General features: G+C 44.6%; 1 protein-coding gene across 1 annotated transcript; it reads left to right on the top strand.

Moving 5' to 3' along the window:
- The first annotated feature begins 5740 nt into the window (after positions 1-5740).
- FAM241A (family with sequence similarity 241 member A) lies at positions 5741-20769 on the top strand. Its single transcript, XM_054382968.1, has 2 exons — positions 5741-5836; positions 20497-20769. Exons 1-2 carry the CDS (start codon positions 5741-5743, stop codon positions 20740-20742), a joined length of 342 nt encoding a protein of 113 aa, XP_054238943.1. The 3' UTR covers positions 20743-20769.
- The last annotated feature ends 2962 nt before the right edge of the window (positions 20770-23731 follow it).

A 23731-nucleotide genomic window follows, 5' to 3' on the forward strand; every position in this document is an offset into this window, starting at 1 on the left:
GAACTTCTCTATTACTGTTTTGTTTCTCTTTTTTTGAGCCCATATATATGAGCCCAGGCATATTTTACTTTGGCCCTTAAATGAGATTGCATGATATATATCAACTATTGGAGAACAGGGGTTGCTAATGGGGGCTGATCTTCAATGCCCTTTTGTCATTACAGATGGGAGAAAAAGGAACCAAATTAATTGTTTCATTTCATTTTTATTCAGTATACTGTAATATATTTTCATGTTTTGAATTCCAATTTCTCCCAGTTCACTTTGTAACCAGTGCTGGAAAAGCCATTTCTTGTATTTCTTAATATGCTTGAAGGATCTAAGGAAATTACAGAATTTAACAGCTTTACTTCAAAAATCCATGTAAGAGCTCCAATGACCACCATAAGCTGCATGGTCATACTGGACAAATTGTCTGATGGTTTAGAGAATTTACTTATATTAACATCTAGAATATAAAGTAGATAAAACCCATCAGAGAGTTTGAAATGTTCCATTCATCAGTAAATCCATTATACTGTATAAAACCCACATTGACCTCTTCCCAGTTATGACAAAAGTTTCCATTACCAGAGGTTTAAAGAACCCCTGTTTGTTACAAACCTTTTAATATTTAGATGAACTCTGGAGTTTGGAAGGATTCAGGATTAAACTGTGCACTCAGCAAGCTGAGTGAATCTCATACTGAAGTCAGTTACATCTTTTAGATGTATATAAAGGGAAGAAAAAAAATAGTCTTGGTTTTGTTGTGAAGTCCTTAACCACTGATAGCTGTTGTCACTGATAGGGCGTGGCAGGTGAGAACTGAGCATGTCCTTTGTACCTTGTCCCTGTCCTTTCTGAGTCCCCACAAAGGTAAATTTTGTGTTGAGAATAACTTTAAAGGCCAGCTTGGTCTGGAGCAGATGCAGGTTGAATTGGCTAGTACATGGGCCTAGTACAGTGAGCTAATACATTGGCTAGTACGTTCCAGCCTGGTGGTGGGTGTTCATGCCAGTTTTCTGCCAGCTGACAGAGAGGACACACGGTACCTGCTCTGGAATAAGACAGTGCTAACCAGTTAAAAATGTTTGACCTGTTTGAACCAGGAGGGTGTCTCTGTTACATGGCTATGGCCTTTTCAATATGGAGTTACACAGCACAACACTGGTTTTATTGTATCAGCAAACCACAGCCATCACTGTAGCAGGCTTCATCTTTGCCTTCATGTCCTCAGGCAGGTAGCTGGGTTGAGGAAATTCTGTGGGCAAGAGCAGCTGACATCCCTGGAGAGGGGGACTCGATGCCCCAGCCATGACAGCAGTCTAAGAAGGCACTAGTGAATGCCAGGGGCATGGAAAAAAAAAAAGTGAAGGATGAAAGGGATACGTTCCCCTGGGCAAGAAGACCAATATAAGCACTCTGAATTACTTGGCATGTGTGATCCCTGTGGCAGCATGCCTTCCCTCCACTGCCTTTGATCCCACCACTGAAATAGTGCCCTTGCTATCCAAGCCGGCGCCTGGGTTCAGGAAGTCTTTGAACCTCAAGTTACTGGCAGCCAGAAGAATACTCTCTAGAAGCATTGCTGCAGCATCTGTTACTCTTCCTCTGGCACGTACTAGTAGCTATGGTTAGAGAGCAGATCCCCATCTAGAGGGAGTTTCAGTTTTTTTCACTCCAGCTCTTTCTGTACTCCACAGTCTAGGGCAGTGTTTCAGTCTGTCCTAGCTCTGGGCAAAGCTGCAACATCCACCCTTCCTCCTACTGAAAGCTTTTCAGAAAACCCTTTGATTACAGATTATTTGTTGTATCATGAGGTTCCGAGTCTCCTTTATCATGAAGTTCGGAGTCTCCTTAGTGATCCCCAAATGACAGTCACACAAATGACAAAGTCTCTTTACCCCTCAGGATATATTTGTCTGTACATGTACTACGAATGGACCACAAGTTGCCCACATGAAAAAAAAATATTTTGCAGAATCTGATTTTTAACTTGTATCCCTGCAATTTCTTTTGGCAAGTGGCTTTTTGCCTATCATTATGTCATGCTGGGATTTATCCTGGCATTTTCTGATATTGATAGTGGGAGAAGGCACTAACAGCAGAAGGTCAGATGTGTTCAGAGGGCTGGAGGGGTGGGAAACTTCACACAGACAGTGATCTCAAAATGACAGTTCCTAAGTTGTGGGGAATCTCTTTTGGTGACACAGATCCTTCATCTTATTCTTCTGATTAGATCCTTATGAAGCTACCACACACTTCTGAATATTTGGAAAGAATCCTGATTTCATTAAGACAGCGTCAAAACATCTGTCACTCAGAGCAGTTTTGCAAGCAGCTCAGTTCCATACACAGACCCAGGCACCATTGCTCAGAGCACATGAAGCCTAGGAAATTTGATTATCAGAAGCTAGAGACATGGACCTGATGGAGAGGGTCCAGAGGAGGGTCACAAAATGATTAGAGGGTTTGACCACCTCTGCTACAAGGACAGGCTGAGGGAGCTGGAGTTGTTGAGCCCAAAGAAAAAGAAGCTCCAGGGAGACCTGGTTGCAGCCTTCCAATACCTGAGGGGGGCCTACAGGAAGGATGGGGAGAGACTGTTTACAAGGGCCTGTGGTAACAGGACAAGACTTCAAACTAGAGAAGGGCAGATTTAGATTGGATATCAGGAAGAAGCTCTTCACTATGAGGGTGGTGGCACACTGGAACAGGTTGCCCAGGGAGGTGGTTGAGGCTCCTTCCCTGGAGACATTCAAGGTGAGGCTCGACGAGGCCCTGGGCAGCCTGATGTAGCTGGGGATGTCCCTGCAACTGCGGGGAAGTCGGACTGGATGACCTTTGGGCCCTTCCGGCCTGACCATTCTATGATTCTATGATTGTGGTGTGATTGTGGCATTGCCTTTACTATGAGTGTCTGCTGTCAAGGGAAATGAGTTTCTTGGAGGTCAATGAAGTTGCACAGGCTGTAATGGTGATTGCATTCTAAGAAATCTCAGGGAAGGCTTCTGAGTTCCTATTCTTCCCCTGGACACTGGGACTATTTGCTCCAGGAGTGCTTCCCCACAGAGAGCATGCAGGGAGCCAGAGGTAGTCAAAGGCTGATAGCTACAGCAGGGAGCAGGGCAGCTTTTCTTGAGATACAATGAGCATTCCTTCCCTGTAGAAACTATGGAAGAATCTTCCTCCACAGGAAGATCAACATACATCATTAAGACTGCAGGTGGGTGAGGAGGAAACCATAGCACCAAGCCAGCATGATAGTACTCCTGGCACAATGGTTACTGGCCCCCTGAGAGGCAGCAGAGATCTGTGCTGTGAAAAAAACCCAGCAGCCTCAGCATCAACTTTTTCTCAAAAAACATCCTAATCCATATTTTTGAGATCCACAAAAATATGGTGGTTTATGGATTTGAGCACACTAAAAGGCTAATTGATGCTTTATTTAAGATCTTTCTTCCAGAGTGAGCTTACTGAGTGTCAGTTCTATGTGTGATCACAGAATCACAGAATGTTAGGAGTCGGAAAGGACCTCCAGAGATCATTGATTCCAACCCCCCTGCCAAAGCACCTAAGACAGGCTGCACAGGTTCTTTACAAATCACCCAAGGAGCAGAGAACCTCAGGGTCGTTTTACAGAGCTACTGCTGCTGAGCAGTCACATCGTACACAGATATATATCCTGCAGGCCTCAGTGGTGAGGTCCTTAGGATCTTTCCCGGTGCCCAGTATTTCCCCATGACAGCAGAATTGCAGTGGTTTATGACAAGTCTTTCAACAGCTGATATTCCTCCAAGCCTGTCCTGATTCCTGAGAAACACTAGTAACAAATGGGTCATGGACCAGAAGTCCACGTGATCACTTAGTCATCAGGGCAAACTGCTTTTGGCCACCCTGCACCTCAGGAAGCTGCTGGGGCCAGCAAGGCAAGCAGAACAGTGGCCCCTGTGAGAAGTGCCTTGCCCTGGCTGTCCCTCTGCTGGCCCTCAGTACTCATAGCCAGACACATGACAATTGGTGTGACTTGTATGTTGACTATACCACAATACACTGAATGCTTTTTTGTGATGGCTTTAGGTTTGCTACAGCTATTGCTGGTCCTCACTCAACAATAACAGCAAAAAAAAAATCAAAAAGGAGATAGAATTCCCTCTAGGTTAACAGTCCACACACAATCACCAAAAAGCCATATAAAACTCATGTGAATGCCTGATTCCCACAGAATTCTACTGTCATACAACCCAGTAGAGCTTTGGGTAATTGCCAGTGGAAACAAAACCAAGCCAAGCAGACCTTCCATAATTAAAACATGAACTGCCTTCTGGATGAAGGAAAAAAGATGCACATGGGTGCCACCTGTGGTCCCACCACAGCTTGGGAATGCTGCTCACTGTCCATTCAGGCCCACTCTTTGCTTTTGCTTTACTGGGGAGGGCAGCATTGGAAGCCTCTCTCTGCAAAGTGAGCTCCACCCCAGGGAGCAGGAGCCAGGCACACCTCTGTGCTGTGCGTGGCATGTCTTCATCAGCATTCCACTCCTCCACACCCTCCCGAGCCTTGCTGGACACAAAATCTTATCTTTGGAGAATCACAGAATGGCAGAGGTTGGAAGGTGCCACTGAGGATCACCTAGTTCAATCCCCCTGCTAGGGCAGGATCATCCAGAATAAATCACACAGGATGGCATCCAGGCAGCTTTGGAATGCCTCCAGAGATGGAGACTCCACAACTTCTCCAGGCAGCCTGTTCTGCTCTGGCACTCTCAAAGTGAAAAATTTTTTCCTGGACACCACTGAGAAGAATTTGGCTCCATCCTCCTAATGCTAACCCTTTAGATATACATAAGCATTAAAGAGGTCCCCCCTCAGTTTCTTCTAGGCTGAACAGATGCAGGTCTCTCAGCCTTTCCTCGTAAGGTAGATGCTCCAGTCCCCTCAGCATCTCTGAGTGACTCCCCACTGGACTCTCTCCAGTAGTTCCCTGACTCTCTTGAACCAGTGCTGGACACGGTACTCCAGATGTGGCCTCACCGGTGCAGAGTAAAGGGGAAGGAGAATCTGCCTTGACCTGCTGGCCACACTCTTCTTGATGCACCCCACAACCCCGTTTGCCTTTTTGGCCACAAAGGCGCACTGCTGGCTCATGGTCAGCCTGATGACCACCAGCTCTCCATGGTACGTTTCTCTAGAACTGCTCTTCAGCACGTCAGCCCCCAACCTGCACTGATCCACGGGGCTGTTCTTCCCCAGGTACAGGAACTCAGCACTTGCCCTTGTTGAATTTCGTTAGGTTCCTCCCATCCCTCTCTTCTAGTTTGCGGATGCCTTTCCCATTAATTTGCTCATGGGGATGAGGAAGCCCAGATTCAGGCAGCCTCTGAAGAGTGAGGCCAATTTGTTCCTCAGCAATTGCACACCCACCAGACGAGGTGCTAAAATTAACGCCGTACTAACACCTGGCCTTCCCCGGGTTTAATAAAAGCTCGGGAAATGGGGCTGTTGGGAGGGGGGGTTTTGCTTTAATAAGCAGCAAGCTCTACCCCCGCCCAAGGCTCTTGGCGACATAGCTTGAGGCGGGCCGCAAGAGCAGGAGGTTCCCTTTCCCGGGCCCCGTTCCCCCGCCCGCGGAGGCCGGTGCCAGGAGCCGCCTCTTCGCTCCCCGCCCTCCCGCCGCTCACCCGGACCCCGTGACGGTCCGGTCCCGCCCTAGCAGGCGGTAAAGGCAGGGATCGTGTAGCTAGGCTGGGCGCGGAGAAGCTATGGGGTCGGCGGCGGAATTGCTGCCGCCGTTAAGGGAATGTGAGCGGGAAGCGGGGACGGTGTCCGCCCGGTACCAGCAGCGCCCAGAGGAGCAGGTGGGTGTCAGCGGATTGAGGGGTCTGGGGAGGGCAGGGCCGCCGCATTAGGGCTGCGCCGGGATGGCAGGGGCTGTCCCGGCAACAAGGCGAGACGCCGGGAAAGCTCGGCGTCCCTCCCGGCGTCCCGCCCTGTTGCCGTGGCAGCCCCGCTGTCAGCCGAGAGAATCCCTGAACACCTTTGGATTTATCTTCCGTGGCGTTCCGGTTTTCGTCGGGGCTTACGCAACCCAGCCGAGCTGCGTGGGGCTTTCCCCGCCGCACTCTGGAGCAGCCCCCGGTGTACCCCGCCCGGTCCTCCTTCCTCCCTCCCCGAGACATTCGGTCCCTGCCTAGCGTTGAGTTGTGACCGAAGGGACAAAGGTTCTGATCCCTGCTCAGCATTCACGTGTGAACATCTGGCTTGAAGTAACTGTGGTGCTGTTGCCATCTCAGGAATTCCTCAGTACTTCAGCTCTGGGTCTTCCTTTGAAAGACTTTGGCTTGTTCACTGAAGTGTTTTAAGCTTTGAATCTCTTTATTACTTATTAAATTGGATGTAAGGTAATTGGAGAAACAGGTCAACTCATTTTTTTGGCTTGGCTTTTCCTCAGGATACGCATTTTTGTGGCAGGGTGGATGGCGATGGGCTGAGGAAAGGAGCTGTGTATGCTTCTCTGTTGTTAATTGTGAAATGGCTCTCCATGCGCTCTTTGTTTTGCAGACAGCCTTGCCCCGCTGCTTAGACAAAGGCAGTGTTCTTAATGCACCTTTATTGATGTTTCGTTTAATGATAAAAAAGAGCACAACCCATTTCATCTTAAGTACTTTAATGAACTGCTATGATTGCCTTGTGTGGCTCGGTAAGAGAAACGCACTAGTGCTGATAACTGCACTGGGGCAAACAGAGCTGCTGCAGTACTTACCGAAGTAATTTCCAGAGAGTTTTGTTTAATCTGTTAATAATTTCTGTTGAAAATTCTTACAGGATGGTTGTGGCTGCACTCAGCCCTTACTGAGCCCTTTCCAGCTAGAATAGCTTGATACTTGAAAGCATCTGGTAGGACTTGGTGACATTTCAGCTAGAAGTGGGCCACTTCTGAAAGACACTGGTACTTGAGAATTCTCTTGGTGACCATTTACGTCAGTCAGTGCATCTCCCTTGGCCCCTTCTGTAAAAAATGGGTCAGGGCAGGGCACATACCTGAATGTAGAGTAAGGCTAGATGTGCTACAAGAGGCACAGCAGTTCCCATCTCTGTGTCCATGAGCCCTTCTGCAAGATATCACAGGAGGAGACTCAAATTATTCATTGGTTCTGGCTGCCATCTTCCCTGAAAACAGATATTAAAAAGCTGCCTCAGTTCATCTTGGATGTTACTGCTCTCAAACTGGTTGTAACTCCTCACTTAAGAAGGGAGCTCCCTGCAGGTCACCGCTGCTTCTCTCAGTGACAAGTGTGGTGGTGTGGTTTCAGAGGATGCTTTAGGCTGAAGAACGGCTTTCTGATGTTGGCCAAACACATTTGAAAATGAAGTTGGGTAAAGCTGCTGGTTGGGGTGGCCACAGGCACAAGCACACTTGGCTCAGAAAGTCTCTTTCCACTTTTCTTGGGCACAGGTAGTGATCATGGCCCTTCCTTACAAGTTAGGACATAACATTAGGATAGGGAGGCAGTTTTAAATAGGCCATGAGGAAGAAAAAGAAAATCCTTCCAGTTTACTAGAAATGTTTCATAGTGTGGAGTATTTTTTTTTTGCATACTGAGATGCCAGAAGCTGAACAAATAAACTAGATTTGGCAATAAGGAATAGCAGTTGCCTTTATTTAATATACATAAAGTACGTGCCCTGGTGAGGCTTCACCTGGAGTGTTGTCTACGGTTCCGGACTTCCCAGTTCAAGAGGGACAGGGAACTACTGGAGAGTCCAGTGGAGGCTACAGTGATGGCTGAAGGGGGTGAAGCATCTACCTTGTGAGGAAGGGCTGAGAGACCTGGGGCTGTTTAACCTGCAGAAGAGCAGCCTGAGAGAGAATGTTAATGATTACCAATATCTAAAGGGTGGGAGTCAAGAGAATGGGGCTGGGTTCTTTTCAGCGGTGCCCAATAATAGGAAAAGGTGCAGTGGGAACAAGCTAGAACACAGGAGATTTCGCTTGAACTTAAGTAGAAACTTACTTTGATAGTGCCAGAGCACTGGACCAGGCTGCTCTGAGAGGTTATGGAGTCTCCTTCTCTGAAGAGATTCCAAACCTGCCTGGACATGTTCCTGTGCAACTTGATCTAGGTGACCCTGCCTTAGGAGGGCGGTTGAACTAGATGATCTCCAGAGGGCCTTTCCAAACACCGCTATTCTGTGACTGAATAAAATAGCAGTAAAAGCAGTCATAATTTGATTATTAAATAGGAGTATTTTGTTTCTACATGTAGGGAAGACTAAAGCTAGATGAGAAATTAGCAGTACTTCCACTTGCTGCAAAATTTGACAGAGTCCCAGATTCCCCTTTTCAGGAGAAGCACAGACATGCAGCTTGGCTTGCAGGGGCTCGTGGATCATCAAACCTAGTCACATGCTGTCATGTTTTTGCTTTCATGACTGCATCCAGATTTCTCTCAGAGGAGTCAGTCGCCCCTGCCCTTTCTGTTGTCTTGGAAGGGCTGTTGCAGAACTCTGCCATTCCAGCAGGCAGGAATCTGGAATCCTGTTTGCAGGCTGGGTCTCACCTGGAGTCTCTCATGGAGGCCTAGCATTGTTGATGTGTTTGCTGTGAGTGTTTGCACTGTTAACACAACCACTGCTCTTCAGCCCATGTGTTCCTGTTCCTTATTCTCTCCCTGAAGTGTAACTGTAGGTGTCACCTTAGTGTTGAGTGTGATGGAAAAGAAACAGGTCAAAATATGCTTTCACAATGGTGTAAATTCTTACTTCTCTTAGCTGGTGTAAAGTAAAACCTTCGTGAGAGCAAATCCTTTGGCCTTTTTAGAGAAGTTTTGTTGTTTTGGTTTTTTTTTTTTTTTTAGGTGAGGACCTAGGACTGGTAACCTGGGTGTGATTTCTTTTTATAATTTTTTTTTTTCCAATTTTCTCCAAAGTAAAATCCATTTGTGTAAGATCACACATAGTAAGATAGTTCTAGAAGAAACCTACCTGACAAGCAGGAGCCAAATAATAATGTACATGCTTTAAAGTGTTGGGTTATTTTTAGAAAGAGTGTACTCTGTAGGAAATAAATTTCTTTATTTAAATGCCAAACCCTCTGGCTTTGATTTTCTTTTGAGGCTTATGTCAGCAAGGACATGCTTAATGAAATTACTGACAGGTACATAATTTTAAAGAATAGAAGGATAGAGTTGGGGTCTTTTTAGCCTGGAGAAGGCTCTGGGGAGACTTTTAGAGCAGCTTTGCAGTATTTGGAGTGGGCTACAGGACAGTTGGAGAAGGACAGGATGAGGGCTAATGGCTTCAAACTTGAAGAAGCTCAATTTCAATTAGACATCAGGAAGAAATTCCTCCCCCTGAGGGCGGTGAGGCACTGGAACAGGTTGCCCAGAGAGTTTGTGAAGGCTCCAAGCCTGGAAGCATTCAAAGCCAGGTTGGATGAGGCCTTGAGCCAGCCTAGTCTATCAGGAGGTGTCCCTGCCCATGGTAGTGAGATTGGAACTTTATGATCTTTAAGGTCCCTTCTAACCCAAACGATTCTATGAATCTGTGATACGTTACTAATACCATACGTTGTCTCTGGAATTCATTTTTGCAATGGGCTATAGAATTACCTACTTCAGTGGTTAGCTTTAAAAGCTAAACTGGATGATGATGTAATTAATATTCTTCATAGGTTTGCATGTAAAGATGAGAATAATTACACTTACTGCAGTCTTCAAAGAGCTGCAAACCTGGTTAGCATCTTCCACATCACCTGGTGTTCACAAGTGGTGTGTGGAGGCACTGGAAGTCACCTGTAGCTGTGGCAGCAGGTTGCTGCTTCACCCTGCGAGTTCACCATCTTCCCCTAGCTGTTGATAGTTGTTGGTCAGATACACAAGGTGACCTGTGTTTTCAACACTGGTAGAGGTAAGGACCTAAGGAAGTGATTGTGCCCCTGTACCCAGAACTGGTGGGGCTGCACCTGGGTTCAGTTTTGGGCCCCTCACTACAAGAAAGACATTGAGGTGCTGGAGTAGGTCCAGAGAAGGGCAACAAAGCTGGTGAAGGGTCTGCAGAACAGGTCTGGTGAGGAGCAGCTGAAGGAGCTGGGGGTGTTTAGTCTGGGAAAAAAGGAAGCTGAGGAGAGGCCTTCTGCCTCTCTACGACTCCCTGAAAGGAGGTCGGAGTGAGATGGGTGTTCATCTCTTCTCCCTGATATCAGGTGATAGAACAAGAGGAAATGGCCTGAAATTGTGCCGGGGACGTTCAGATTAGGTTTTAGAAAAGAATTCTTTAGTGAAAGAGTGGTCAGGCTTTGGAACAGGTTGCTCAGGGAGGTGGTAGAGTCACCATCCCTGGAGGTGTTGAAGAAATGTGTGGCCATGGCACTTTAGGACATGGCTTACTGGCCATAGTGGTGTTAGGTTGACGTTTGGACTCAATGATCCTAGAGTTCTTTTCCAACTGAAAGAATTCTATGGTTCTGTGACCTCAAATCTCCTTCTCTAACCCATTTTCTAAAATAGGTTAGCCTCTGTCATACTACAAGAGGCTAAATCTCATCAACAGTTACAAATTAAATCATGAAATAAGATCAGAATGGTGGATTGCGTATGTGTGAGGCAAAAGTCCTGCATTCCCGCAGGGCATGACGTGGTGCTAGCAAAATACATGCCACCAGTCACTCCATAGGGACTTTGAACCCAAGCTGTGTTACAGCAGAGTTCCTTGAAAGCTGTGGCATTGTGGTTTTCTGTTCTACTTAAGACTGTCTGGGCAGTAATGGGCTTTAGCCTCCTGTAATCTAAGTTGAAGGCAGTGGCAGAATTCCCGATTGCTTCACTGAGGCCAGGATCTCCACCTCACACTGCCTTAGGATGCACAGAATCCAAAGTGCTGTCTGATAGCGAAGCTAAAGCAAAAGTTTCGAGAAAATATCTACATGCAGATTTAATATGCAGTACCTCTATTTGCCAGGAGCTTGGACAATCATCTTTTCCTTGGCCTCAGCTTGTACCTCTTTGGGATGTTTGATTATTACTTTGAACAGTGTTTTATCTTTTGTATGTGGAGTGGTGTAGCTGTCTGAATATTTTATCTTCTAGTTGATGGGTTCAGATGTAGAGGATGGATTACAAATTTTTTTGGCCTTTCCCCTTGAGAATTATGTTGAAGAGATATGGGTGTCTTAACCAAGTTCAAGCCCTGAACTTGAATAAGTTCATAAGATCATAGAAAGGTTTGGGTTGGAAGGGACTTTAAAGAGCATCTAGTTCACCCTCCACTAGACCAGATTGCTCAAGGCCTTGTCCAGCCTTTGCCTTGAACACACCTGCAGGGAGAGGACATCCATGACCTCCCTGGGCAACCTGGTCCAGTGTCTCACCACCCTTACTGTGAAGAATTTCTTCCTAGTCTCCAGTCTAAATCTCCCTTCCTCAAGCTTCCCTCACTACAAGCCTATAGGTGTAAAATATCACCAGTATTTCTCCAGCTTGGAAAGAATGATCAGAAACAAAACTAGAGGATAATATCAACAGCCTTGTGGTATCCCTGCAGGATGGACACGTGTTGCCCGAAATGGCATCATTGCAGTCATAAGTCAGTAGAGGCCAAGAATGCTTTAAGGTCAAGTTGTACATGTGGAAAATGTGGTGCCTAAGGCTGGAAACCTACTTCTAATTTATTCCACACTGAGATAAGCTGCAAATTGTAGGTTTCTCCTGCTTGCAGTTGTTGGGATTTATTTCTGAAGTAAAATAGTAATAATTGACAGGGAGGGCTTGCTCCCTAATTTGTTCTGGCTCTACAAATTAACTCTGCTGCAGAGATTCATAGCTATAAAATATGTGATAATAACTTTCTAAAAAGCATTAGTGGGTTTTCTGAGGCTTGACAGCATTTGTGGAAAAACAAAAGAAAACCCCAGCCCTTCAGACATACCTGTAGCACGTACAATAGGCAGGATAGCATGCTCTGCTTAAGCTGGAACCTAAAATGGGGAAGAGAGGCAGCAGATCATAACATGGTGACAGGCAGGGTGCTGGGTTCTTGTCTGTGATGCTTTGTCATCTACTGCCATATCAGTGGGGAAATTTACTGCTGAAATGATGGGGCTCAAACACAGTTTGTCAGGGGAAGCCTCTACTGCTCTTGAAGCTATCTCTGCTCTGCACACACACGACAAAGTTCAGTATCTGGAAAAGCCCTTTCATCTTCTTTGCACAGAACTGCTCCTGGCATTTCAAAGTTTGTTCCATAAACTGCTGATCCTAAACCTGAGTTGTTGTAAAGCTGACTAAAGGAAACCCAGTGCAGTTGCTTTTCTTGTGTTGTTGCTTGTTTCTATAGAAACATCTTGTTTCTATTTTATAAGTGGTGGCTAAATTCTTGCTGTGAAATGAATGTTAACCCAATCATTGGTTTTGCTTTTTTGTTTTGTTTTTTTTTTTTTTTAGTTTATCCCAGAGGAATAAGCTCAACTTAGTTTTTCTCTCTGTCTTATTTTTCATCTGGAAATGAGGTGTGATTTGTTCCCTCCCCCTCATTTCCTAATCTATTAATCTTTTCATATTTTGAACTATTAAAACTATCATAGAGAAACAAATCTGTTGTGTAAATTTCTTTTTCTCCAGACAGCTGAAATAAATTTTGCTGTCTTCGTAGTCTGGCTGATTATCAAGATCTTCTTACTGTTTACATTGACAAGGTCAAATATTAATTGATGTTTCATGCTAGCAAAGGATGTAAAGGAACACCATTCTCTTCCTACTCTAGTAGAAGAAGAAAAAGATGAGAAGCATTTCCAATAATTATTTGCTCTTCTTAGGCACATTTCACTTTCTTTTAATCAAAACATAAGAAATCTTTTGAGGTATGAGAAAGCAGGGTGGAATCCTGGGCACATGCCACGTGTTGCTAGCTAGTAAAAAAACTGCCTGGTTTGCATATGTGGAGGAGTAGAAAGCAGAAAGCCTGTGCCAACCCACCCGTGTGTTGCAGGGTTTCATGCTGGTGCCCTTCAATGGGCCAAGGCTGGGGCTCAAAGAAGGAGTAGACCACAGCTTGGGCACTTGCCATTCACTGCAAACCCCCAAAGCTTGTCCACAGCGATAAGCTGGGCAGTCAGATGGCCAGGTACCAGCAGTTCAGTCCTCTGGGGCTTACATTGCTGACTACCTAACCATGAAGTAGCTGTAACTGTCTGTTGGCTGGTACCTGTCCTTGTCTACACCCAACAGAAGTTGGTCTTTTATTTTGGAGGGGAAAGAACTTGTGGTTTCTTCCATTCTGGTCGCTCTGCTCACTTTCTGTTCACTTTCTTCTCGTATTTTTCTGTCAGAATGAGCTTGAAGTATTTTCAGTTTTAGTTTGCATCCTCTAAAAATAGATGGCTTTGTGAGGTGCTCTCTTCTAAACCTGAAATGTTCCAGCACAAATTTTACAGTAAGTGAGCATGTTCCCAAAGCCACATCTCAGTGGCTTTTTTGACATTTAAGTGTCTATGGGTTTCAGCTGTCAGACACACCACCTGTCCCCTGGAGTAAAAATAAACATGGCTGGAGCAAAATAGATAGTGAGTAGTTCAATACTGCAGAAGGAACTTTTTACTTAGAAACAAAAAAAGGAAGATGAGGGGGTGGGTGTGTAAATGTAATACTGCTGTGTTTCTTTATTACACTTTCAGTTTTTCATGTCTCATTTAGATGTCATTAAACACATGTTTCCTACTTAACTCAGAGGGGGTTTCTTTCCTATCTATTGTGGAAATAATGTTCTTAGACAGGGCCTCTCTTTTTCTTCATTTTATAGCTGTAAATGTGACCAATTGTGATCTGAGGCATGCTACAAACTATTTCAAGATGCTGCTGCTTTTCTGTGTTGCAAAGAACTTTGTGGGTACCTTTTTCCTACTCCTTTCTCTCTTTGCTGCCTTTGCCCAGAAGCATTTTTTCAGCTGTAAAATCACAAGCCTTTAGATGGAGAGCAATTATCTCCCACTCCTTTGGCTTTTCTCCTCCATTGCTGGAATTCATGTTTGTGTAATGCCCTTTTGGGCATGGGAGAAAAGAAGTGATAGACTTGTACTCAGCCTGGTGCTGTTGTCAAATAGAGTGTGGTGGGGGAGTTTTCAAGTTCTCTGAGCAACATAAGACTGTTGGGGTTTCTTTAATTCATTAGCCACGAAAAATAAGAATGGGGATGTTACTTACTTTGTTTTGAAGGCTCTTGTACCTTCAGAGTAGTTGAATGGATTTTATTTTTTTTTTTTAACAAACCATTCTGAATCTTTACATGGAGCAGGTTCCTTATGTTCATCCATTCCCTCCTCCCACAGAACAGAAGCTGTTTAACTTCATCCAATTCTTTCACTTAGGTCCATTATTTAGGATTATTTTTCTTTTACTCAGGTGGAAAAAATCCCAAGCCAAATGAACCAGCTCAAGCTCCTTAGGCTAAGCATGCAAAGCTCTGGACCAAGATGCTGCTTCAGGAGATGAAGTGCCTGGAAGGCAAGACCAGAACTACACCTGTTCTCCTCATGGCTAGTGCAGTAGGAAGGTTACAGGACTCAGAATCATTGAAGTCACTTTAGAGCTGTTAGTTTGTAGTCCTCCTAGACAGTTTGCCCAGCCCCCTGCTGCCTTTCTGGTGGCCCTGTGACACCTCACCCATCACACTAGCCTGGTGGCAGAGGGGTGTGTGATCAAGCAGGGCTGGCTGTCTTCCATGAGGCTGGCATGAGGCACTGGCTGCAGCAGTTGGAGCAGCTTGGGTCACTCCTTTCAGACTGCTTGCTTCTTTCCAGGAATGAGCCCTGGGAGGCCCCAAGTTGTTCTGACAGAGAATGGCACAGAGTTCACCTGCACACAGATGTTGCAGTGGTTTGCTTGGCGCATGGCCAGCCAATCCATCACGTACAGGTGATGAGGTGCCTTGAGTGTGGCACTGTGCTCACTGCTTACCAGGTAAAGTGATGCAGCAGCAGCCATGCCCCTAAGAGAAGCTGAAGTAACTTCCAGACAGAGCTTGTTGGCCACACCATGTAAGGAGATCATTGATACTACCCTTCAGTGAGCCAGCGCTGCTGGTAGCAGAAAAAAGACATTCTAAGTCTGTGCTTCCATGTTGTTTTTGAGCCACAGGAAAAGAACTTCCCAAGCATGTTAGGTTTGTGTCCCCTTCAGATCCACTTGTGTTTGGCATCCTCTGAGGGCTTGATAAAGTTCCTGGGCAAGCGATCAGGGGTAGGATCCCTGTGCTCCCAGAAGTTTGAAGGGGAGAAAAAAACTTGAACTGGCTATATTATACTGAGGAGGTGCAGACTGGGATCAACCTTAAATGACTGTGAAAAGTTCAGTGCTAACTTTATCTTTCTCTCCTAGAGAGTGGCATATGAATCATTTCAGAGTCAGTTTCTTTGATGGTGGGGATATGTTCTAATGGGATCTCGTATTTCTCTGCATGGTCAAAACACCCTTGATGGGAAGAGAGTGAGCAAGAAAAAGTCCCTTCTGTCAGGCTGGCGTGGAGTGGCCTCTGCTTGTGACTTACCATGTGCTTTTCTGAATTCTGCAGCAGTCAGTTTGAGTGAATGTGGTGGAAGGTTGCCTTAAGCAAGGGTAGTTAGTGGTCAGAATACACTTAATTTGATGTTATGTCATAATGGATGTAACTGGCAAAGCCACAGCCGGATGTTCGTTGGGTTCAGCTGGCTCAGCTGGTTTTACCTTCTCTGTTCTTTTAAAGCTAGTCCAGGAAAATGTTGAATTACACAGGAAATTTTTTTCAAAAGCACTTGAGGGGTGTAGGCACACCAGCAGTGCTCGAAGTGGATGGAACTTGTGCTTAATATCTCCTCTGTGATCTCCTCAGAGACTTGCATTCAGAAGAAAAAGATCCTTTAATGGCATTCTTCATCTCAGAGGGTACATCATGGTGCTCCTAAAGGAGCCAAGCCCCTAAGCTGTTTTATTGTAAATTTGGTTACATAGTTTCCATTGTGAAGTCTTCCAGAGTTTGGGTCTTCAGGCTCTGATTTTCTGCCAGTAAAAAGCAAGAGACAGCAGACAACAGCTGTGCTGCTGAAAATACGTCATTTTGAATAGGGAGGGGAATTTTATAACACCACACATCTGAGAAATCAAGAGAAAACTGGGTGCTTGATGGGAACTGCAGTAGGCTTGTGAAGAACATTGTGCATACATGCTGAACAATGGGACACTTCAGACACCTCCCCTTCTGTTCTATATAATATAATAATTCTGGCTTTAATTTTAAATAATTTAAAGTCAAAAATAGAAACCAAATGTGGAGTGTGGAGTACTGAATTCAGTTTGGAGTCCTCAGTGCAAGAAAGACATGGACTTGTTGGAGGGGAGGGCCACAGAAATGATCAGAGTGAGGGAACACCTCCCCTATGAGGACAGGCTGTGAAGGATTTAGGGTTGTTCAGCCTGGAGAAGAGAAGGCTCTAAGGAAACCTTACTGCAGCCTTCCAGTGCTTCAAAGGGCCTATAAAAAAAGGACAGACTTTGTAGCAGGGACTGTTGCACTAGGACAGGGGGTAATGATTTTAAAGTAAAAGAGAGGAGATTCTAGACATAAGGAATAATTTATTCACACTGAGGGTGGTGAATCATTGGCCCAAGTTGACAACTGAGGTGGTAGATGCCCCGTCCCTGGAACCATTCAAGGTGAGGTTGTTTGGGGTTCTGAGCAATCTGTTGCAATTAAAGATTTCCCTGCTCACTGCAGAGAGGTTGGACTAGGTGACTTTTAAAGGTCTCTTCCAACCCAAACTATTCTATGATTCTATTAGATATTTTTTAAATGGAAACATCTGAAAGCATTTATGGAACATAAAAGGAAATTGAGGCAATGAAGTCAAAGACAGTTGTTTCTATAAAGGAATCTGCTAGTGTAGCTTGCTTTGAGGGCATTGATGATACCTGTATGTCTTAAAATCACTTGAAGATTAATTTAAATTACAGTAAGGAGTAATTCATTAAAGCAATTTGATAAAAAACATTAGGCTGGGAAGCAAATGCAATCAGCATTTCTCTCAGCTTCCCTCGCACAGGAAAGCCCCATTCTCCTTTTCCCTTCAGGAATAATCCTGGGTGTGTGGATTTGGTGAGTGTTTTTCACCCAGTTGGAGGAAGGAGCAGAGAGGAAGTGAGAAGACCATACTGCTGTTTCTCTCTTGGGCATGCATCCATCTACACCCATTTAGACCTCTGTCTCTGCTTATGCTCCCCTGGCCCCTCTGAGTTTCTTCATCACTCCTGTCTTTCAAAGAGCAATGAAAAGCAAACATTGCTGCAGATGAAGGAGACCTCACTTACACTCTTTCCTGCACCATGGCAAATGAAGTTTGGGGGTGCCTCCTGCACAGCACTTGTTAGCTATGAGGAGAGGAGCAGCCTGGAAAGCATACTTTCTCTGGGGGCTACTGTAGATAAAGAAATTCCCTCCACTGCTTTTTCATACACACACACGCACAAAAAATCTTAGCAGTTAGGAAGGCAAGGCTGGGTTGTTGGATTTAGAACTAGACACTTTGAAACAGAAACCACTTTTGGTTTTAAATGAGGCAGCTGACTTTTGGGGTAGGTGGACTGCCCAGGATGGACACATTTCTTGTTCCCTGTTTTTTCTGTTACGGTTGTGTCTGTGTAGCTTCAGGCTGATTCAGCAAGATTTAGTATGAAAATAGTCCTGAGATTTGGTAGGAAAAGAGTCCTTTGGAAATTGAGTCAGGTAGGAGCTATGTGCTTGCTGCAGACAGACAGTTTCTAAAATAGTTTAGAAAAGTACTTTTGGGGAAAAGAAGAAGCATTTGGTTCTAAGGATGTGGTTTGAGAGCTGCTCATGTGCAGCACATACGTGGGACTGCATGCTGGTTTACTATTGCCCTGGGAACTGGTAAGAGCACTTCTAGCTTCAGTGTTAAAGCTTTAGAGAGTCATAGAATCCTTTCAGTTGGCAAAGACCATTAAGATCATCAAGTCCAACCATGATCTAACTCTACCAAGTCTGGTACTAAACCATTGCCCTCAGTACCACATCTCTGCCTCTTTGAAACACCTCCAGGGATGGAGATTCAACCACCTCCATGGAGAGCCTGTTCCAGTCTTTGAGAACCTTTTCAGTGCAGAAGTTGCTCCTGATGTTGAAACTAAACCTTCCCGGGGGCAACTTGAGGCCATTTCCTCTTCTCCTATCGCTTGTTACTATGGAGAAGAGACCAGCCCCCACCTGACGCCAGCCTCCTTTCAGGGAGTTGTAGAGAGTGAGAAGGTCTCTCGTCAGCCTTCTCTTCAGGCTGAACTGCTCTCCTCTCCTTCTCACAAGACCTCTGTTCTCCAGACTCTTCACCAACTTTGTTGTCAGCAGTTTGGAGTATTGTAGCATTACTAGTGCTTGCTCTAATGATTCTGGTTTAGCTACACCTCTGAAGAAACTTACGTGTTCAGCATGTGAAATATTGTGCAACAGTAAGGAAAAATGCTGTCTGTATTTTATGGCTGGTTGTCTGTTTTCAGCTTCACTTGTTTGTTTGCTGAGTTCCCTCAAGCAAGACATACACAGCCTGAATTAACAGAGTTTGAAATCTTGACAATTTCCATGATCATTCTGGAATGTTTTGTAAGCTCTTGAAAACGTTGTGGAAAATAACCCAATGCTGGTTTTGTAGCTAAACATACACTTTTTAGTTGCCATGCCTAGAAGCTTGCTTTGCATAATCACTTTAGGAATTCATGAATCTACTGCTGTTTGAGAAGGAGAGAGTGAGTTGAAGTGGTGTTTAAAGAAAATAATAAAATAAAAAAAAAAAATAACTGGGCAGCCTGTACCCTGCTTGAAAGACTGTGCAACTTCTTGCTGGTAGCTGATCAAAGCAGAATGGGGCTGCTAGGGAGATCCTGCGTAACAACTGCCTCGTAACAGAAGAGATGTTGTCTGTGTAAGCATGCACAGTTCAGTGTGCTTCATGGCCTGGTGAGGTGGAGATCATGCACATGTGCTGCTGGCAGCTTCCTTCCCACTGCTGCACTCCTCTTGCTCTCTGCAAAGCCTTCCAAGACACTGCTGACTAGAGGCAAAGAGATTCCTTTGGTTTACCCCTTGTTTGCACTGGCCACTGGCTCAAAGTCTAAGCTACTTTGCTAGAAATTGTTGTGACTTCTCTTGCACATGTTACCTATTTTCCTCAGAAGTGATCTCTGCACTGCTTGATGCAAACTGTCCCCAAGCCCAAACAGCTGAGGGACTGCAAGGGTTTTGTTGGTTTGGGTTTTTTTCGTAGTAGCTGTGGTGCTTTACCCAACCATCATTCAGTCAGAAGGTTCTGCATGGTGGCCTAAAATAAATTATATAAAAAAACCCAAACATAAATTAGTTTCCTTTGGTCTTTGCTGGATGTTTTTCTGTGGGAGTAGGAGTTCACGTTATTCCTTGGAGTCTCATGGCAAGCCTGGAATTGCTCTGTGAGGGAATTTCTGTTGCTCCACTGAGACTATGCCATGTAACCAGGGACACAGAACAGCTTTCATCCTTGAAGGCAGAACTTTGCTTTGATTCCAGGAGGAGACTAATGGCACATAGAGATTGCAGACAATTCACTGGAGCTATTATAAGTTGACTGAAATATTGATGAGTACCTTGCTGCTTGTCTTCTCATTGCTGCCTAATGGAAGGATTAGAAATCTCATCTTCATCATCTTGAAAGCAAGTTTGCCCTGCCACACCCCAACAGAAGTCAGTAAGGTTTTGTGCAAAGGATTTCTGGACAGTGGGAGAGATGGGATTTCAGGCTCTAATCTAGTTATGTTTTACATGTTGAAACAGTTGCATGTTTTCTGTGGAGTCTTCAGCTAATGGGGTGTTTTTGCCTTCCTATATGTTTGCCACATGTTTCATTTTTGGGAAAAGTGCAGAAGTTGTTTCCCCTCCCCTTTGCCTCTTTGTACCACCACCTTGCTTCTGGTCCATTTCCAGTCATCTTGTCACTTGGTACCAGGGAGAAGAGACCAACCTCCCCCTGGCTCCAACCTCTGTTCAGGGAGTTGTAAAGAGGAAGAAGGTTCCCCTCAACCTCCTTTTTTGGCAGACTAAGCCACTCCAGTTCCCTCAGGTGTTCCTTACCAGACCTGTTCTCCACACCCTTCACCAGATTTGTTGCCCTTCTCTGGACCTGCTTCAGCACCTCAAGGTCTTTCCTGTAGTGAGGGCCCCAAAACTTAACCCAGGACTCAGTGTGGCCTCACCAGCCCAAGTACAGTGGGATAATCCTTTCCCTGGTCCTGCTGGTCAGACTATTCCTGATCCAGGCAGGATGCCGTTGGCTTTGTTGGTCACCTGAGCACGTGCTGACACATCTTCAGGCAGCTGTTGATCAACCCCATCAGGTCTTTCTCTGCTGGGCAGCTTTCCACCCACTCTTCCCTAAACCTGTAGTGTTGCATGGGACTGTTGTGACTTCTTCAGAATCACAATAATAAGAACTTCCTTATTTTTCTTCTGTCCACAGGTCCAGCAAGAACAAAGAAACCACACTGCAGAACCTGTAGTAGATGACTATAAGAAGATGGGGACTCTCTTTGGTGAACTAAACAAAAGCCTAATCAGAATAGGCTTCACAAGGATGTACTTTGGAGAACGGATAGTAGAACCTGTAATAATTATTTTCTTCTGGGTTATGCTCTGGTTCCTTGGCCTGCAAGCCCTTGGACTAGTTGCTGTTCTGTGCCTTGTCATTATTTATGTACAACAGTAAAGTTCTGCAGACTGTTTGGATTAGGTATTTCAGTACTGTCACTGTGTCAGTGGATTTATGTGTTTCAGCAAAGAGGTGGCACATCAAAAGCTGCAACGCTTCAAATTGCATTTTGCTGAACTTCCAACGTTTGGGATGAGGAGGACTAAAATTATGCATTTCAAGCAAAGTCAGCAGTGCAGTGCTACATCTTTCAAGGCCAAAAAAGGAGCTGTTTGTAATGTAGTGGTGGCCAGTGTGCTGCTTCCTGCACTCTTGGTGCCTGAGTCCAAGGACTGGCGTTTTGTTTTCCCTGCCTCTCTCAATGTTCTTGCTTTGTATAGTGAAAATTTCCTCTCTGGTTTTAAGAGAATACTTGATGCAAGTTTCCTGTTTCACTGTGGGGGCTTACATGCTGTTTGTTCCCTGAATCTGCGTAATTTGGCAGTTTTTTGCTGAAAAGCTAGGTCTGCAGGAAGGAGGGGGGACATTGCTAACAAACCTATAATGACAAACATTCCTAAGGTGAATTCAACTTCCCAGCACAAAAGCATCTTTGGTTAGTGTAGTTTCTTGTAAGCAGTTTCCCCCAAGAAACAACCTATGCCAGGTAAATGTTTTTATGCTAATATTAGTGACTTCACACACAGTTTCAGCTGTTGTTCAGGCGGAATCACAGTCCTCTATTGGCCAAATAGTCTAATGTAGCTCTGCCTTGGTTTTGGAAATGGTCTCAGCTCCTGCTGCTATTTTTTCTTTCACCTTTTGTTTTTGTTTTTATACTTATTCTTTTCCTTAGCCTTCCTTCTGAAGATAAATATTTGGATAATTCATGGACTTTGCAGACAGTTAGAGCTGCAGTGTTGGAGTGTTGCCATTCCAGACTTCTCTGCTTCCTCTGGGTCCTGTGTTGAGTGTCTGAGCAAACCACATGGATATCAGACCAGATCTCTTCACGCTTCCCTGATCTGCTGTAATCTGGACCCAACAGAGCTAGGAGCTTTGCATACATAAGCAATTCCCCATGCAGGGCAAGAAAGTAGTTGAAATCAGGTGGCTGTTTTATTTAGTACTCTTAAGTGATTCATTTCTACACTTGGCAACAAAAATGTGTGTCTATAGTTGCATGTCATGGGCAACACAAATCAGAGAATAGGTTGTGTGCATTCAGGAGTAGATACAAAGTTCACTCTGGCTCCCCAGGACGTGCACCAGGAGTGTGTTGAATATTTCCAAGTTAAATGTGCTCATTTAAGGAAAAACAGTAAAATGAGACAGGACCTTTACTAAATAGGTTACCAATTTAATATTTGGTCTATATTACTTTAGTAAGAAATTTGATTGCAAAATTGACTTCATTTATGGTAGAGTGAAATTAAATATTTACTTAAATGTAATAGAAGATGTGAAGTTTATAGAAAACCTTTTGCAGTGACTCTTTTGATAAACATTTTTATGCTAGCAGAGATCAAAAGTAAATGAGTTGAAAATGGTGTCTTATCCAGAGACATTTGAAGCTAAGGGAACTATAGTCCCTGCCCTGCAACTGGATTCTCAAGGCTGAATCCTTAAAGACTTTCCTATTAATTAAATAATTGTTGCTTAGGGCAGTGAACATGCAAGCCCAAGGCCTTTCAAGTCTTCATGTGCCTACATGTACCAGCTGTAGACATGTCTCTGTTCTTTTATAATGAACGCAAAGTTACCTTCTGAGGAGCCAGGTCCCCTGTCCTGACCTTCAGATTGACCTTGACTGTGGATATGAGAGGCTCTGGTGGACCAGCGGGACTGCAGGGGAGCAGGACTGAAGCCCAGCTGCGTGTGTAGATGGCAACCTGGGTTGGTTGTCACCAGTTAAATAGTTGTGCTGGGGGCAGGGAAGCTTTGACAACAGAAGGTGTTCCTGAATGCAAGGCTTTGTTATTCACTGATGGAAGTCTCAATACAAACACCAAGTATAAGCTGAACTCAGAGGCAGGAGCCCTGTACTCACAAGTGCCTACGGGTAAACTTTGGTTTTGTTTCAAGTCCTTCAGAAAGCAGAACATCTGTTTATACCTTTGTATATTTGTATAGATATAATGGTGGATCTCTGTGTGTTCTTCTTCTGTGTAAGGGCTGTGCTACAAAAGCACCCTGTCGTTAAACAAATTAAAAGCCAAAGCCTTTCTTCCCACAAGCAAGTTACTGTTCAGAGGGTCTTGTCCTGTAGGAAGAAATGACACTGTGCTGTGAGGTGGCATGTAGGTATTTCCCTGAAGTGATTTTGGTCTGTACATGAGAAATGGGGAACAATGATAAGTTTAATGAGGACATGTTCTATTTGCATGCAAACTTCTGATGTGTGCACAGCTGTGACTGTGTCACTCATGGAAGTCATTTCAGTTGTTCTTTCACTGTTCATGTTTGTATACCATGTGCTCTGGGGAAAGGTAGCTTGTGGACAGTGTGTTTCATATGGTTTCCTTTGAGGGTAACCTTCCATGTCTTGTTCTTCATAGAAGTATTTAATTTTTAAACACTTGAAAAAAATTAGCCCTCCTATTGGAGTTAGGTTGACTGAAAATAAAAAACAGGGGAAAAAAAAGAAAGATGAAAAGATACCCTTGCCTGTTTGATTTCATACATTCCATTGTATAAAAGAATTTGCACCTAGTCACCTGTCCTGATCTTGTGCTCTTGCTGTGCTGTCTCCCTGTCAGTTGCAGGAAAGGAGAGAGGAGTTAAGGGGGAAAAAAAAAAGGGGTGACTGGGGTAAAATCAGCCATAAAGAGGAGAAAATGGAATGCAGTGAAATGATGCATAAGTGTCGAAATCTGATCCTACCTGTGTGCCAAATATGAGAGGGCAGTGGGCAAATAGTCCTTGCATTGTGGTGTTTTTCCACCCAGGTGTAGTTCCAAGGGTTCAAAGGATGTCTCTAGCTAAAAGCAGGTTAATTTAAATGAAAAGGACAATTTCACTGTTGTCTGTATAGTGAAAATAGATGATGTATGTATGATTATTGTTC

The sequence above is a fragment of the Indicator indicator genome, chromosome 8 (assembly GCF_027791375.1).
Source record: "Indicator indicator isolate 239-I01 chromosome 8, UM_Iind_1.1, whole genome shotgun sequence".
Classification (NCBI taxonomy): Eukaryota; Metazoa; Chordata; class Aves; order Piciformes; family Indicatoridae; genus Indicator; species Indicator indicator.

Coding starts and splice junctions, on each gene's coding strand:
- FAM241A (XM_054382968.1), top strand. CDS start 5,741: ATGGGGTCGGCGGCGGAATTGCTGCCGCCGTTAAGGGAATGTGAGCGG. Junction 5,837..20,496: donor AGCAGCGCCCAGAGGAGCAG/GTGGGTGTCAGC, acceptor TTCTGTCCACAG/GTCCAGCAAGAACAAAGAAA.